Source organism: Myotis daubentonii, chromosome 9, assembly GCF_963259705.1.
Source record: "Myotis daubentonii chromosome 9, mMyoDau2.1, whole genome shotgun sequence".
Lineage (NCBI taxonomy): Eukaryota > Metazoa > Chordata > Mammalia > Chiroptera > Vespertilionidae > Myotis > Myotis daubentonii.
Window position 1 is genome coordinate 81,685,716 of NC_081848.1, and position 16,534 is coordinate 81,702,249.

At 63.6% G+C, this 16,534-nt stretch overlaps 1 protein-coding gene across 23 annotated transcripts in view; it reads left to right on the forward strand.

Moving 5' to 3' along the window:
* The window catches only part of NRXN2 (neurexin 2), a 106,279-nt gene that overhangs the window by 45,990 nt on the left and 43,755 nt on the right, over positions 1-16,534 (forward strand). For 9 of the 23 annotated variants that reach the window (XM_059710212.1, XM_059710227.1, XM_059710231.1 and 6 more), the window contains 8 exons: positions 2,438-2,599; positions 3,241-3,685; positions 6,275-6,661; positions 6,826-7,029; positions 12,908-12,934; positions 14,798-14,917; positions 15,307-15,688; positions 16,242-16,432. In XM_059710212.1, the coding sequence (XP_059566195.1) occupies positions 2,438-2,599; positions 3,241-3,685; positions 6,275-6,661; positions 6,826-7,029; positions 12,908-12,934; positions 14,798-14,917; positions 15,307-15,688; positions 16,242-16,432 (1,918 nt within the window). Of the gene's footprint in view, positions 1-2,437; positions 2,600-3,240; positions 3,686-6,274; positions 6,662-6,825; positions 7,030-12,907; positions 12,935-14,788; positions 14,918-15,306; positions 15,689-16,241; positions 16,433-16,534 lie in introns of all 23 variants that reach the window. The other 14 variants (XM_059710211.1, XM_059710216.1, XM_059710214.1 and 11 more) reach the window with 2 other exon arrangements.

Consider the following 16,534-nt stretch of genomic DNA (forward strand, 5'->3'; position numbering starts at 1 on the left):
CTGAGGCTCTGCCCACCGAAGGCCCCCGAGGCATAGGATGGACAGATGGCACACAGGCCGTGGCCCTGACTCCTGAGGTGACTTGGTGTTCGCCTTCAATGACTATGATGTGTCTCTGGGCCTGGCTGGGATTAGGGGGTTACAGGGACATGTCAGGCCAGGTGCCCATTTTTTTTTTTAATTTATTTTTTATTGATTTTTTTACAGAGAGGAAGGGAGAGGGATAGAGAGTTAGAAACATCGATCAGCTGCCTCCTGCATGCCCCCTACTGGGGATGTGCCCGAAACCAAGGTACATGCCCTTGACCGGAATCAAACCTGGGGCCCTTAAGTCCGCAGGCCAACGCTCTATCCACTGAACCAAACTGGTTAGGGCGCCCATTCTTTTTTAATTAAAAAAAAATTGTTTTATTGATTTCAGGAGAGAGAGAGAGAGAGAGAGAGAGAGAGAGAGAGAGAGAGAGAGAGAGAGAGATACATCAATGTTGAGAGAGAATCATTGATTGGCTGCCTCCTGCATGGAGCCCGCAACCCGGCCATGTGCCCTGACCGGGGATTGAACCGTGACCTCCTAGGTTCATAGGTCAATCACTGAGCCACGCCGGCCGGGCCGGGTCCCATCTTCAGGAGCTGACTGTCTATTTGGGGTGGCCAGGTGTAGGCTCAGGAACTAGCTAGTGGCCCAGTTCCGAAGTGCAGGTGGAGGGCAGGAGGGAACAGAGTTTGTCCCAGGGAGACCCCTCCACCTGCCACCCTGCCCTGTCTTTTCCACCCTTTCAGCCCAGTCCCCTCCTCCCCTCCCTCCAGCCCCTCTGCCGGGTCTAACCTTGTCTGCATGTTTTTGTGACTAATACTTTGACCCTTCCCTTTTCCACCCAGACCCCCACTTCCCAGCCTTGGGTGGGATGGAGGGAAGAAGAAATAAACAATAATGACCAGCGCTCCCCTCCAAACAAGACCCAAAAGCTTTCACACCTTCCCTCCCGCAGAGATACCCCTTATCATCTGCCCTTGAACCTAGTTCCTCCAGCACAAGGTTTGATGGTTCCCAGGAGGGGGCCCCTGCGCCCTGGTTTTGCTCAGCCCCCCCACACACACTGGAGGGCTCCAGCTCAGCAGGAGGGGTCCGGGGGTCCTGTGGGGTAGTTCCCCTTGCTCCCTTCTGCTCATGTCCCTTAGGAGTTCCTAACACCACGCCTGCCCCACGACCATGGACTCTGGAGACCAGTCCCTGGAAGGTGGCTGGTGGCCTGTGCAGGTGGACTGGTACAGGTGGGACCGGAAGGCCCCAATCTCCAGACTTTGCTGGAAAAGGGGGTGCTGAAACACTTTAGGGGAGTGGGAAGTGGGGTGACTGCCCGAATTTCCCAGCTGACCATCCTAAACCACAGCCTTCCTGGAGTGGGGGATGGGGACGGGGGGTGGGGGGGGAGTGTCTCGTGGTCCCACAGACCTCGACTCTGCCCTATGGACTTTCCAGGGGCCAAGTTCGACATTGGCCTGGGGAGGGGTAGTCTGAGAGTTCCCTGCATTGCCACCCCCACAAGGTCACTGCTTCCCCCAGGCCATGGCTGCCCCTTCTCACCTCCTTGGAGCACCAGGCGCTCCCCATCCTTGAGTTTCTGCCTGACTTTCCAGCCCACGGCCAAGGCATCCTGAGGTTAGCCCTGTCCCCCTCTGCTCTCTAACCCGGCCGGCTCCCTAGAGTGTGATGGTGGCATCAGTGGGGAAGGCGAAGAGAGAAAGGCAGGCTGATGAGTAGGTGCAGTACCGCCCTCTCCTTGGGAGACTAGAGTAGAGGGATCTGCGCGTAAAGAGACTCAGGAAAGGGGCGTAGTGGGCCCTGAAGGATGCTCTGCCCCCGCCCCTCCCCCCAGGCTCCAAGGCTCCAGGAATATCTCGGTTCTAGTTCCTCACGCCCTTGCTGGCTGCCACCGCCCTACTGGCTGCGGCTGGAAGGCCCCTCAGCGCCCGGAGGGGGAGCTGCAGGGGAGTTGGAGCCACCAAGAAGGGCGGGGACTGGGTCCCTGCCAATCGCATGCAGGTCCAGGAGCACCTTCAGGAGGATGGGCATGAGGGTGCCCTTCACATCCCCCATCCTGGAGCCCTGACCTGGGGTTCCCACTTCCATTCGGAGCCACTTCCAGGAACTGGTTCTGGGGGAGCGCTCCAGCACCCCCAGGCCTCTGCCTGCTGAGCTGGGCGCGGGGCAGGCCTGAGCCCACCCTGAGACCATCCAATCTTGTGCTGCCTCCTTCTCCCCCTCCCCCCGCTCCCCCCACTGTTCCTCCTCCGAGACAAGCAGACATAAAAATGGGGGGTCCGGCCCCCTCCCCCACTGCCCCCTGGCCTCTCCCTTGCCCAGCCCTCGACTCTCCCCAGGGAGTTGATGCCGGTTGTCTCCTTGTCTCTCCCCCTCCCGCCCCGGGCTGGGCAGGTGACCATCTCGGTGGACGGGATCCTGACCACCACAGGCTACACGCAGGAGGACTACACCATGCTGGGCTCCGACGACTTCTTCTACATCGGGGGCAGCCCCAACACCGCGGACCTGCCGGGCTCGCCCGTCAGCAACAACTTCATGGGCTGCCTCAAGGACGTGAGTGGGGCCGGGGAGGGCTGCGCGCCCCGAACGCTCGCCGCCTGTGATGGGGTCTGCGCGGGCCAGCCTCCCGGCCCCTGTGCTTCTGGTCCTCTTTTCAAAACCCGAGGCCGTCGGCTCCGTCCAGAGGCTTCTCTGTCACGGCCTTGGCCTCGGAAGCCCCGTCCGCTCAGGGGACCCTCGAGGCAGCTGCTGGATGTGAATCCTCGGCCCCTGTGGCTGGGTCCCAGCTCTTCTGCTCTCTGCTCTGTGACCCTGGCCAGTCCCCTGACCCGGCCTACTCTTCGTTTGCTCATTTGTAAAACGAGCACCTACTCCTTAAGGGGCGGTGTGAGGAGCAGAGGGGAGTGCAGACTAAGAGGCTTGGAGAACTGGGAAGTGTCAACCAGGCGGTGGCCCTGACTGGCCGTTGTGACGAACGGGCGTCATTGTAGAGCTGGGCAGGAAGGCAGGACCGAGAGCCGGGGGCAGGGGAGTGGCTTGTTCACAGCCTCTGTGTGTGGTTCTAGAACAAAGGCCACGCCGTGGTCTGGTGGAGCGGAGCAGGGCCCCCAGGGCTGGGTGGCAGGGCCCACGGTGCTGGGCAGGAGGGCCAGGCCCCAGCGGCTCCGTGTCTCCTGCCCTGCCCCTCCCTGCAGGTGGTCTACAAGAATAATGACTTCAAGCTGGAGCTGTCCCGCCTGGCAAAGGAAGGGGACCCCAAGATGAAGCTGCAGGGGGACCTGTCATTCCGCTGTGAAGACGTGGCTGCCCTGGACCCCGTGACCTTTGAGAGTCCCGAGGCCTTCGTGGCGCTGCCCCGCTGGAGCGCCAAACGCACTGGCTCCATCTCCCTAGACTTCCGCACCACGGAGCCCAACGGGCTGCTGCTCTTCAGCCAGGGCCGGCGGGCCGGGGCCGGGGCCGGGGCCGGCAGCCTCGGCGCTGCCCAGCGGGCCGACTACTTCGCCATGGAGCTGTTGGACGGTTACCTCTACCTCCTGCTGGACATGGGCTCCGGAGGCATCAAGCTGCGGGCGTCCAGCCGCAAGGTCAACGACGGCGAGTGGTGCCACGTGGACTTCCAGAGGGACGGGCGCAAAGGTCGGGAGCCCTCTGGCCCCTTCTCCCTCCCTGGCCGCTCCTGGTCCCGGCCCTGACATCCTCCCAGGCCTCTTCTGTCCTACAGTTTCCTGAACTCCTCCTGCGTTTCCCCACTGGCCTCCCTGCCCTGCGCTGTCACTCCTGTCCCGGGGGGTGGGGGGGGCGTGGTGGAGACCTGGGGTCACACCTCCGCCCTTTCACTTACTGTGTGGGTAACGTTAGGCCCATCACCCAACCCCTGAAGCCTCAGTTTCCTCATCTACGAAAGGCGTCCCTGCATCGGGGTCATCGAGAGGGGACAATGAGAGGGCGCTGTAAAGGCCTTAGCACAGGGTCCCCCACAGAGTGAATGTCTCACTCCCCTAAAAACTATTCCCAACCGTGCCTGCCTCTGTCTAGATCCATTCGACTTTCTCTTATTAATTCGCTTTAGAAATATGTACTGAGCGCAGCAGCAGCAGCAGCTATGCAGGGCGCCGTCCAAGGTGCTGGAGCAGAGGGCGCATGAGCTAAAGACTTTGCTGTCACAGAGCTGGTCAGGGGGGTCAGCGGGGTGGGGGGAGCTGACGGTGGCCCCAGTGAGGACCCCGCACAGTGACGCAGCAGAGCAGGGAGTGCCGAGGGCGGGCAGGCGCTGTCTGGAACCTCCGGCTGCTTTAGCCACCCTCTCCTCCACTCGTCCCCAGTCCCCCTCGCCCGCCCTCTTCTTGTCTTCGGCCTAATTCACCTTGTCGAACGTGAGAGAATTATCTGGGAAAGAGAGAGCTGGTGTTCGTGAGAGCAGACACATTATCCAGTGTAAGCTCCCATCCACGCCAGCTAAGGTGTCGTGCTCCCCGCTGTCACCGCGCTGGGCTGTGTGTCTCCGTGGAGTGACGGGGCTGCCGTGGCTCCCGGAAGTGTCTGCTTTTCATGGGCTGTTAGCCGTGTCTGCCTCTCCCTTCCTCGGGGCAAGGCTGCCTTCCCCGGGCTTCATGGCCAGTGGGCCCACCCCCTCGTTTTGTCTCACGAGGCCCCACGGGGTCTCCCTGGCTCCTGGTGTCCACACAGGTGGGCAGTAGCCCTTTAGGTTGGAAAGCTGCCTGGACTCCCGGCCTCCTGCTCGCCTTGGCCTCCAGGAAGTGGTCTCCGTGGCCTCACACGGAGCTCAGAGCCCACCCACGCGGTCTGGCTGGCCCCGGGGCCACTGCCTTGACCAGCTCTGGCCATGCCCAGTGCTCCACATCCATCCCTGCACACAGCACGCATGCTTGAGCGGTCATTCCAGCAAAGCCCTCTGACCTTCTCCTGGTTTCAGAAAAATTGTAAATTATACGTAACCTGAAAGTTACCGTTTTAGCCATTTTAAGTGTACATTGTAGTGGCACTGAGTGCATTCCCATCACTGTCACTGCCACCCCCATCCACCTGCAGACCGTTCCCCTTTTCCCAAACTTAACATCCGTCCCCATTAAGCAGTAACTCCTCCCCCTGCCCCCGGCCCCTGGCAGCTGGCATCCTGCTTTCTGCCCCTATGAATGTGGCTACTCCAGGGACCCCTGCAGCTGGAATATGCCCTTGTCCCTTTGGGTCTGCCTCGTGTCCCTCAGCAGACGAGTTTCAAGGTTCCTCCACGCTGTAGCGTGTGGCATCATTTCTTCTTACGGCGGAATGATATTCCATTGCATGTTACATGTCACACCCGTTGACGAAGGTTTGGGTCATTCCCTCTCCATGCTTTAGGGCGACCTGGAGGCCAGGCCTATACTCGGTTTAATTTCCTCTTGCTCGGTGGCCGCTTTGACACTCCTACCTGAGCCCGAATCTCCCCTAGGATAACAGGTCTCCCTTCCAAAGCACTTACGGTTCAGAAGCTCCGCACTGGCGCCCTCTCCTGGCTGCCAGCTGGCCTCGCAGGTCCCAGGAGCTGACCTGCCGGCCCATCTTGTCCCCCAGCCACAGAGGGGCTCCAGGCTGAGGTGGAGGAGGCTGCCCTGGGCGGGGGGGTACTTTGGCTCTGTGCCTCCCCTGCCGTGGTGCTTCAGGCGGGTTCCCAGTTTCTCTGAGGCCTGCCTGCCATTTCCTAGTGGGGCCGTGAAGGACACCTTCACAGGGGACCGTGAGACTAAGCGATACAACACGTGAAGTGCTAAGGGCCTGGCACGTGGTCACAAACGCTCATAGGTGTTAGTGGGGACCTCAGATGCAAGCCTTTCAGCCTCCTCAGGGGTCTGTGCCTCTGGTTCCTGGTTTAAGGGACTGGGGGGGGGCGGGGGGAATGACCCGTGAATGATCCAGCCCTTTTGGGGTGTGTCCACCTCCTGTGCATCCTCCAAAGACTCGCTCAGGTCGGGAGGGAGGAGCCTGGACCTCACACTGCAGCCGGGCTGGGGTGGGCTCACGTGAGCTGACGTTGGGGGCCTTTGTCAGGCAGCGTCTGAGCAGGCGAGCGAGGCTCAGCTTCCCCAGGGCCGCTGCAGGGGTGGATGGGGAGGCCCGGCCGCTGCAGGGGTGGGTGGGAGGTCCGGCTGCCAGGCCGTCACCCTCTCTGGCCTCTGGTACCTCTCCGTCCGGCTGCCCCGCTGAGGCTCACTGTTTGGTGACCCCTAGGCTCCATCTCGGTGAACAGCCGCAGCACCCCGTTCCTGGCCACGGGGGAGAGTGAGATTCTGGACCTGGAGAGCGAGCTGTACCTGGGCGGTCTCCCCGAGGGGGGGCGCGTGGAAATGCCGCTGCCCCCGGAGGTGTGGACGGCGGCACTGCGGGCCGGCTACGTGGGCTGCGTGCGGGACCTCTTCATCGACGGGCGGAGCCGCGACCTGCGGGGCCTGGCCGAGGCACAGGGGGCCGCGGGCGTGGCCCCCTTCTGCTCCCGGGAGACGCTGAAGCAGTGCGCCTCGGCCCCCTGTCGCAACGGGGGCGCCTGCCGCGAGGGCTGGAACCGCTTCGTCTGCGACTGCGTGGGGACCGGCTTCCTGGGGCGGGTCTGTGAGAGAGGTGAGGCTGCCTTCACCCCGGTCCCGCTGCCCAGCCCCCGGCCCCTCCTCGGCCGGCCCTGCCTGTCCTCCTGGTAATGATTCTCTCATCTTCTGTCTCCCTCCACTGGCCTCTGCCCGCCCTGCTCCCCTTTCCCCTCTCCCCACCCCCCTCTCCTGGGGCAGAGGCCACGGTCCTGAGCTACGACGGCTCCATGTACATGAAGATCATGCTGCCCAACGCCATGCACACGGAGGCGGAGGACGTGTCGCTGCGTTTCATGTCCCAGCGGGCCTATGGGCTCATGATGGCCACCACCTCCCGGGAGTCGGCCGACACCCTGCGCCTCGAGCTGGACGGGGGCCAGATGAAGCTCACGGTCAACCTCGGTAACCACCACCCCCCCCCCGGTGCTCCTGTCACCCCCACCTCTGACTCACACCCCCTCTGTCCAGAGAAGCTCCTGCCCGCCCCCTCCCCCCGCCTCTGACTCACACCCCCTCTGTCTGGAGAAGCTCCTGCCCCCCCACCCCCCCACCCCCACCTCTGACTCACACCCCCTCTGTCCAGAGAAGCTGGTGGTGGCCCCGGCGAGGGTTTGGAGGCGGGAGGGTGAGGACGCACTGTGGGGGCACCCCGTGGCCACACTACCGCCTGAATGTGCTCACCTGGGCCTTGGAGGGCTCTGTCCTGGGAACAGCTCATTCGTGGTTGTCGCCTCACCCACTTGCTCATTCACTGCTCATTCACTGGGGAGCACACCGGTGCTGCACCCCAGCCCAGGGCAGCGGCAGATCCAGCGCTGAGACCCCCCCACCCCCGACCGCCCTCACCTCTCCACGTTGAAAGCCGTGTCTGTGTGTGGTGCGTAGGCGCCCGTGGGACACGGATGCACGGGACTCGCCACCTTCCTCGTGTCTGCTTCCACGTTTGCGTCCCGTGGCTACCCTGCGATGACACCGGGTCCCCAGATAGGTGCTGCTGTCCCTGTTTTGTAGACTGTGGCATTCATGCACCCAAGGTCACGAAGCTAGTGGGGGTCGTGAGGGTGCGGGGGGCTGGACTCAGACTCAGGGCATCTGCCTAAAGCACGGTGCTCCCCTCATCGCCTCTAACAGAGCTGGGGGGGCAGGGGCGTCCGGGCCTCACCATCAGAGGGCTCAGGTCTCTGCCCGGCCCCCAGCCGGCCGTGCCACCTCCCCTGGCAGTGCCCTGGGTGTCATGCAGGCAGGACCGGGAGGCCTGTGGGGGCAAAAAGACAACAGCCGCTCGCTCACTCACTGACATTCCCGGGACCCTTTGTAAGGGCCAGGCGTATGCCACGCCCGGCACAGCCGTGGGTGAAACCACGCGGCGCTTCACCAGGAGACCCTGGAAGTGAGCGTCCTGGGCTGTCCAGGCCCGGTCACCTCTGTCCATCCCAGACGCGCCTCTCAGTGCAGAGACACTAGCACGCGGCGCCCGCCGTGCAGGAGGTCCAGGCCGCTCAGGTCACGCGTGTCCGGGCCTGAGCAGATTAGAATCCTCGACCGAGATGACACAGAGCTTTGAGCTTTTCAGTATCTACCTGGAGCCTCCTGCTAGCGCTGGTCTCCAGGGCGTTTGGAGGAGAGACTGGCCACCACCTTGTTTATAAACATATACTATTGGCCCCTGGGCTCGTACTCCGAGGACCAGGCTCTGCAGAGTGAGGCGGGAGCAGGAGCGGGAGCAGGAGGTGTGCGGGCAGCCAGGGCCTCCCCGTGGCTTCAGGGTTCCCCGAGGCTCTGCCTCTAACCAGGATCACAGATCACAGTGGGTGGCGGCCGGGCGACGGCAGCGCCACAGGGGGAGCTGGACGGGAAGCGCCTCTGGCCAGCGCTCGGTCCTACCACACCCCCGGCAGCACCCTGAGGTGCCGCAGGAGGAGGCGCCGGCCTAGGGCCCATGCGTGGCCTGTGCTGCTCAGGTGGCCTGGTCCGCGCAGCAGGAGACCCCCGCCCGTGTGTTCTGGGTGCGGCTGCGCCGGGCTCAGTGCGTGGCGGGGTCACAGTGGGACGCTGGGCCTTCTGCTGCAGGAATGCAGATGCTCTTCCTCACGGGACTCTCGGTCCCCCGCGGAGAAACCCGGTTCCGTCCGATTAGACGGGAGGCGGTGTCCTCGGCCGGAGAGACGCTCTCTGGGGCCTCAGGACCTCACTCTCAGGACCGAGCCTGCCCTTCCCATGGGCGCGTTTCCTGTCGGTGCGACGTGAGCACCCAGACGTCCGAGAACAAGGAGGCCTCAGGCTGTAGTCCAACCCCGCCTCCTCCCTGGCCCGGCCACAGAGATGCCGTGTCTAACTGGCTCATGACAAGCTGTGACCAAGCTGTGCGGACGCATGTGTCCCGCAAATGCCAAGCGACGCGTGCACAGGGAGGCGTGAGGCCGCTGTGCGATCACGCAGACTCAGCCTGTCCACACCCAGCCACCTGGCCTTGGGCTGTGATGGGGCCAGAAGGTCTGGGCTCTAGCCCTGGTCCCCTTGATGGCTGGGTGAGTCGCTTCCTCTCTCCGAGCCTCTGTTTTCCCCTCTGCAGAATGGGAGTAAGAGTCCTCACTCTGCCCACTCTGTGTGATGGGTCTGAGGCTGAGATGGAACAGTGGGAGTGAAGACAGCATACAGATGCAAGGGACACGGGTAGGCTCTCCCCAGCCTTCCTGAAGGAGAACCGCACTGGGAGAGGGGGAGGGGGAGGGGAAGAGAGAGGGGGAGGGAGAGGGAGAGGGATGGGGCTACAGCTACAACCAGCTGGGGGCTTGCTTCCTTCCACAGGACCCCACTCAGGATCCCCATCCCCATCCCCATCCCCATCCTGCTCACTACGCAGGGCCTGCCCGGCCTCCCAGTCAGGCAACACCATGGAGGCCCCAGTCCTGGGCTGGACCCGCTTCCGGGGAATGGAAGACTGATGGGGCGTGGCCTCGGCCTGGTGGTCTCAGCCGTAGGCAGGGAAGCTGGCCAATGCCGCTCACGGGCGCTCGGTGGCAGGGCGCAGACTTGGTGCTGGGTCCTGAGGAGGGAGCGGTCGCCAGTGGCCACTGATGGGCAGCTGGAGGGGCACGGAGTGCCTGTCTCAGGAGATGGGTGTTTGCTAGGCCAGAGCGAGCCAAAGAGGCCCCGAGGCTGCTGCCGCCTTCCGGGCAGAGGATGCCGGAGACACCGACTGCCTCCTCCTGCTCCTGCTGCAGCTCCTCGCAGCCCCCAGCTGGTCCCCAGAGCTGTGCTGCCTGCAGCCCGAGCAGAGGGCGGTCTGTCCCTGCAGGAAGTAGAGTCCTCTGGGCTCCACCCTGTTCAGTGTGACCCGAGTCCCTGGTTCCTTCTGCCTCAGCCGTGGCCCCTGGGGCAGGACCCAGCGGCCTCCTGTCCCTCTCACCCTCCCTGGAGTTGCCCTGCACCAGGTGTGCCCATGTGGTCCCCGCTGTCAGCGAGACAACTCGAAGGGCACATTGTATTGCAGTGATGGCGAACCTTTTGAGCTCGGCGTGTCAGCATTTTGAAAAACCCTAACTTAACTCTGGTGCCGGGTCACATAGAGAAATTTTTTGATATTTGCAACCATAGTAAAACAAAGACTTATATTTTTGATATTTATTTTATATATTTAAATGCCATTTAACAAAGAAAAATCAACCCCAAAAATGAGTTTGCGTGTCAGAGGTTCTCCATCACTGTTGTATTGTATTGAAAGCATCTCAGAGCTGGCGGGTCTTAGAAGTTACCCCTTCAGCCGACCCCGGGTGCGAACTGCCCTTGTCTCTCCCCATGGACAGGCGGCTCCCCCCGACTCTCCACCCCCCCTCCCCACCGGGCTGAGACCCACCATGCCAGGGGCTCCTCGCCTCTGAGACGGCCATGCCGACCATGGCCATTCTTCCTCAGCGGCAGCCTCCCCTTCTGAAATTCCCGCCCGTGGACCTGGCTCTGCCCCCTTGAGCCGGACAGAGCAAGTCCAACTCTGGCTCGTGGTGTAAGCCAGGCGCACTCCACTCACAGCCCACAGCCCTTCAATCCGGCCGGGAGGGCACCGCTCACCCACCGCGGCTGCTCAGCAGGTCTCCAGCTCCCTCTGTCGGCTGGGCTCCTGGCCCACAGCTCTGCATGGGGCTGCCTCCGTGGCACCGCTTCTGAGAGGAGACTGGCCAGTGGGCTCCTGGGCCCCTTGCAGAGAAACCTTCCCACTGCACCCCCTCCAATCTGGGGGCCGGGAGTGGCAGGGGCAGAGGGGGCCTGGGACGCCGGTTCTTTCCCTCAGCTCCTTTCCGTGCAGGTGGCTTCCTCCCACCTGTCCCCGCACACATTCCTCTCCCCTCCCTGGTCTCTGTGTCCAGCCAGCGCCTTGGTGCGTCTGCGCAGACCGGTCACTGTCCATCCCTGAGCCTGAGGGTGCTGGCTGGTCGGTAGTTACTAGCTACGCCCCTGAGCTGTGCCGGCTCCCAGCTTTCCTCCGCATGGTGGGGCTCCCTCCTGGGGTGCCCATCTTCAGGGGGTTTGCTCCCCTCTCACCCCCCTGGAGCGAGGGCTTCTGAGGGTGTGGCCACTGCAGAGGGTGGGCCTGGAGCTGACACCCCTTCTCTGGACAGACGGACCCCCTCCCGGCGCTCCCCTGCTGGGCGGGAAAGCACTGGGCCTTTTCCCCGATGGAGTCAGCCGCCCTTCCTGCCCTTTTTTCTTTTTTGGACCCTTCATTGGTGAAGACTCTGCTGGCCCCGAGAGAGCCCCCGTGACCTGACGCCAGGCCTGGCACCCCCCATCCAGCCCCCCCCACCCCCGTCACCCCCATCCAGCTTCTCTTTCCCTCTGCTCCCTTTTCTTCCTCTTTTCTCTCTGCTCCCTCTCCCTCCTTCCTCTTTCTGGGCCTTCAGACTTCCCCGTGCCTGCCCCCTGGCCTTCGGCCTCCTCTGTCCTCCGGGGTGCCAGGCTGTGGCTCAGGGTCCCGGCTGCTCCCCCCACTCTTCTGCTGCGGTTGACAACGCGTGTGGAGCTCAGCGTACTGCCCGAGGGGCCATGCCCCCCAGAGCCACGGGGGAATCTGCCTTCCCTGCAGGAACCTTCAGGCCCGGGGCAGGCCAGGTGCCCGAGGCCCCTCGCTTCCTGGCCCCTGGGGCCTGGGCAGAGCCTGTTCCGGCAGGAGCCACTGGATGCCAGGATAGTGCTGCTAACAGCGCTGGGAACCGCCCCCTGAGGGGCCAGGGACAGCCCATTTCCCCGCTCCCAGCTCAGGGCCCCGGGCTCACTGGGGGAGGGGGGGGTGTTGGGGGGGGAGGAGCTGAGGCTCAGGTTTGCCATTGCAGTGAGTCTCAGGCCAGCCTTCCTGCCTCCTGGTGCAGGACTGGCTGCAGCTCCTGGTGTCGGGTCTGAGGGAGCGGCACCGGCACTCAGGGCCCGAGCCCCGACCTCACAGGACTAGAGCTCTGTTCCCCTCAGGGCTGGCCCGCTGCATGCTGTGGGTAATGTGCCCCACGGTGTGTGTGTGGGGGGGGGCGCAGTGTGCTCAGGGGCAGGGGCAGGGGACGTTGCTTGTGGTGCCTGCCTGCCCCTGACTTGCTGTGCCTCAGAAGTCATATTTGGGGGCCCCAGTGTCCCCGTCTGTGAGGCCACGGCTCCTCCTAGGAAAACACGGACACCAGTTCCTCTTCAGGGTGAGGGGCCACTGGGCCCGTGAGCCTGGCATCCTCCCGGTTAGGAAGGGAGAAGGAAGGTTCCTGTAGGGCTGGTGCCAGCCCCCCGGGACATGGGGAGGCATATGGCCACGGGGAGGGCCCTGGGGCAGACCCCTCCATTCGGCTCAGAGCCCCGAGGACCTGGGGAGCGACGCTTCACCGCCTGGGCTCTGAGCAGGGGGCTGTCCCAGGGCAGGCGTGCGGGGACGCTGGCCTGCCCCACGCTCCCCTCCCCGAGATGAGGAGGTGTTGGGTTGGCCAGGCCCTCGGCCCCCAGCGATCCGTGTACGCTGAGATCCCCAGGGTGCCATCTCCCTCCGACAGGAGAGGCCTGGGCCCCCTTCCTGTCACCGGCCTGCCCTGCCTCCCAGCCCTGGGGAGGGTTGGAGCCCTCTTGGGGACAGGAGGTGCAGGGTCCACCTGAGGAAGGGGAGAGGGCACCTGGGCACGCGTGGTCCCCGGAAAGTGGCCCCGGGGGGAACCCCCGCCCGCAGACACCCCTCCCTGTGAAGGATGTAAAAAAAAAAAACTTGTTCTGCCTTTTTGTCTCCCCTCCCCCTCTGCCCGCCCCATGGCCCCCCCAGACTGCCTGCGCGTCGGCTGTGCACCCAGTAAGTGGCTTCCCTCTTCTGCAGAGTCCTGAGGGGCTTGGGATGCTGGCCCGGGTCTGGGGGGGCCGGTGGGGGAGGAGAGGCCTCATCACTGGCTTGTGTGGGGTTGGGCAGTGGGTGTGGGGAGGCAGGGGAGCGGGTGGATGGGGTCGAGTGGTTGTGGACAGCATGGGCCGAAGGAAGCCAAACCAGGGAGAGCTGGTGGGGGTCCGGGTCAGCATGCTCACGGGCCGGGAGAGGGAGGGCAGGAGACCTCATCATCTCACGGCCTCAGGAGCGGGGGACAAAGTTGGTGGCCCCGCAGCGTGATGGCCCACCCCCCTTTCTGGGCAGGAAGGTGGAGAGAGCTCTGGGCCAGGATGTTCCGCTGCATCTCCCGCGGCGGCCACAAGGGGGAGCGCGAGGCACGCCGGAAGGGAGATGCGGCCTGAGATCCGTGGAGGCAGCGTGGTCGGGGTCTCCAAACAGCCTCCCAGCTCCTGCGTGGGCAGGGCCGCCTTTCGGCCACACGGGGGCGCCCTCAGAGGTGGCCGCGAGGCTCCTGGCGGGGTGCGGTGGAGAGAGAGTGGGCGTTTCTGAGCGCCCAGCGCGCGGGCTCAGCGCTGTCTGTGGTTCCGCGTGGTGCGCCCGAGGTCGTGTAGGCGACACGGGAAGGTGGCCGGCCCAGGCAGAGGGGCTGTGTGCGCTGAGCCTGTGCGTCTGGCACCTGTGTGCATTCCCGTGGTGACCCTGCTCCCTGCTGGCGTGAGCACTGGGGGGCCCAGGGGTGACCTGGGAGTGCTGGAAGGCTCAGCACCATTCTAAAGAGAAGTTTTTTTCTTTTTAAAATCTTCCCCTGAGGATATTTCCCCCCATTCATTATTAGAGAGAGTGGAAGGGAGGGAGAGAGAGGGGCTGCGGATCGAACCTGCAACCCAGGTCTGCGCCCTTGACTGGGAATCGAACCCATGACCCTCCTGTGTGTGGGCCAGCACTCCAACCACTGAACAACACTGGCCAGGGCCAACGATAAATCTTTCTGTTTTATTTATTTTTCTTCTTTAAATATATTTTTTATTGATTTTAGAAAGGGGGATGGGGGGAGAGATAGAGATATCAATGATGAGAAAGAATCATTGATCGGCTGCCTCCTGCACACCCCACACTGGGGATCAAGCCTGCAACCCAGGCAGATGCCCTGACCAAGACTCCAGCTATGACCTCCTGGTTCATAGGTCGATGCTCAACCACGCTAGCCAGGGCCAAAGATAAATATTTTTGCGTTAGACTTGGAAGCAGATAATCCTGGCCTTGAATAAATGGACATAATTCCTAAAAACACATTCCCCTGTGGCCACGCTGAGTGAGCTGTGTGTGGGGTAACCAGTGTGTGCAGGAGGGTCACCTGGGCCCTGTGTGCTGGGGGGCTGTGTGAATGTGGAGGGCCCTCTGCCAGCAGGAAGCTGTGGGTGCCCCGCGAGGCTCTGTAGTTGGGAAGGTCGTAGGTCTACGCATGTATGTGGGGAGTTAGCTGCTGGCTGCAGACATGGACGTGGAAGGTCCTTAGGAGACGGGGAGGAGCATGTTGGTTGTAAGACATGAGCGTCTGTGTGCAGAGCCCCAGGGCACAGCTGCACAGGCACGGGTCACGTCGATTCTCTTCGAATGGCACCTGGGATGTTGTACGGCATGGCAGTGCCGAGTGTGTAAAAGCTCTGTTCACGTGAGTGTGTATATCGGTGTGCATGGTGTGTGGCACAGCCAACCATGTGCCGTAGGTTGTGTTTGAACTTGTGTGCACATGTCTGGGGCGGTGAGGCCGCGCCGGGGCTGTGCGTGTGGGTGGGTGCAGAGGCCACGCTCACTCCCCCCTTGGTGCCGCAGGTAAAGGCCCGGAGACCCTCTTTGCGGGGCACAAGCTCAATGACAATGAGTGGCACACGGTGAGGGTGGTGCGGCGTGGCAAGAGCCTGCAGCTGTCCGTGGACAACGTGACGGTGGAGGGTAGGTGGCCTGGGGCCAGGGGGGTGGACACATGGCTAGTGGCCTGTGCTCGGCTCCGTTCTGGGTGACCCCAGCCTCGGGCAGCATTCCATCAAGCTGCTGCTGGCATTTCTCCCTCGGGGGTGGTGTAAATAGGGGGCCTGGACCCCAGGGCCACCCGACTCCCTGCCCGCAGCCTGTCCCCGGAAACCTGGCAGCCCAGGACCAGCGCCCCGCCCCACCGCTCCTCCTGGCTCCAGGACTGCGCTGGCGTCGGCCCCACCTGGGCGCACTGGCTGATGTCTTTTCTGTGGGGCCCATGTGTGGAGGGGCGGCTCCTGGGGACCCCAGGCCCAGCCCCAGTCTGCGCCCCGAAGCCACCCCTCATCTCTGGCTCCTGCCCCGAGCAGGGCAGATGGCAGGGGCCCACACGCGGCTGGAGTTCTACAACATCGAGACGGGCATCATGACCGAGCGGCGCTTCATCTCGGTGGTGCCCTCCAACTTCATCGGGCACCTGAGCGGGCTGGTGTTCAACGGGCAGCCCTACATGGACCAGTGCAAGGACGGGGACATCACCTACTGCGAGCTCAACGCCCGCTTTGGCCTGCGTGCCATTGTGGCCGACCCCGTCACCTTCAAGAGCCGGAGCAGCTACCTGGCGCTCGCCACGCTCCAAGCCTACGCCTCCATGCACCTCTTCTTCCAGTTCAAGACCACGGCCCCCGACGGGCTGCTCCTGTTCAACTCGGGCAACGGCAACGACTTCATCGTCATCGAGCTGGTCAAGGGGTGAGGTGCTGGGCGCTGCACCGCCCTCCAGGGAGTGGTCCCTCTCCCCCCACCACTGGCTGAGACGTCTAATCCCCCCAAACCACGGGCCAAGATTCAAGTCCCCAAATACCAGCCACGATGGCAAAACAGCACCCCCTCCTTCTGCCCCGGTGACTCCCCAGTTACTTCCCTGCCTGGGGTGTCCCAGTCATTTGCTCTCCCTTCCCTGTCCTGGCCGCCCCCCCCCAGCCCTCTCTATAGGCAGAAGGCAGGGCCAGTCCCGGGGGCCCCTTGTCGGGAGGACCCAGCCTAGAGCCGCTGTCCCTGATCCCAGGGGACCCTGCTGCCTCCACGAACCTCTCCCCAACCTGCTCCTCTGTGGTCCTCTCTCCACGCTCCCCCATGACCATAGTCCTCGTGCCGTCAGGGTGGGTCCCCCCCTCCCCCCCTCCCCCCTCCCCCCTCCCCCTCCCCCCTCCCTCCATGGCGCAGAGGACCCTGCCAGGTGTAGCTCCTCCCTCCCAGCCTTGTCCCCACCTTGACCCCGTGTCTCCTCCCGCCTGTGGGGCAGGTACATCCATTACGTGTTCGACCTGGGGAACGGCCCGTCCCTGATGAAGGGGAACTCCGACAAACCAGTCAACGACAACCAGTGGCACAACGTGGTGGTGTCCCGGGACCCGGGCAACGTGCACACGCTCAAGATCGACTCCCGCACCGTCACGCAGCACTCCAACGGCGCCCGGAACCTCGATCTCAAAGGTGGGCCCGGCCCCTCTGCGCAAGGCCTGGCCCAGGCCAGACCCCCCCTTGGCCCCACAAGGTCCCCCCGCCCTGGGTGCTCTCCCACTAGCGCGATCCCCC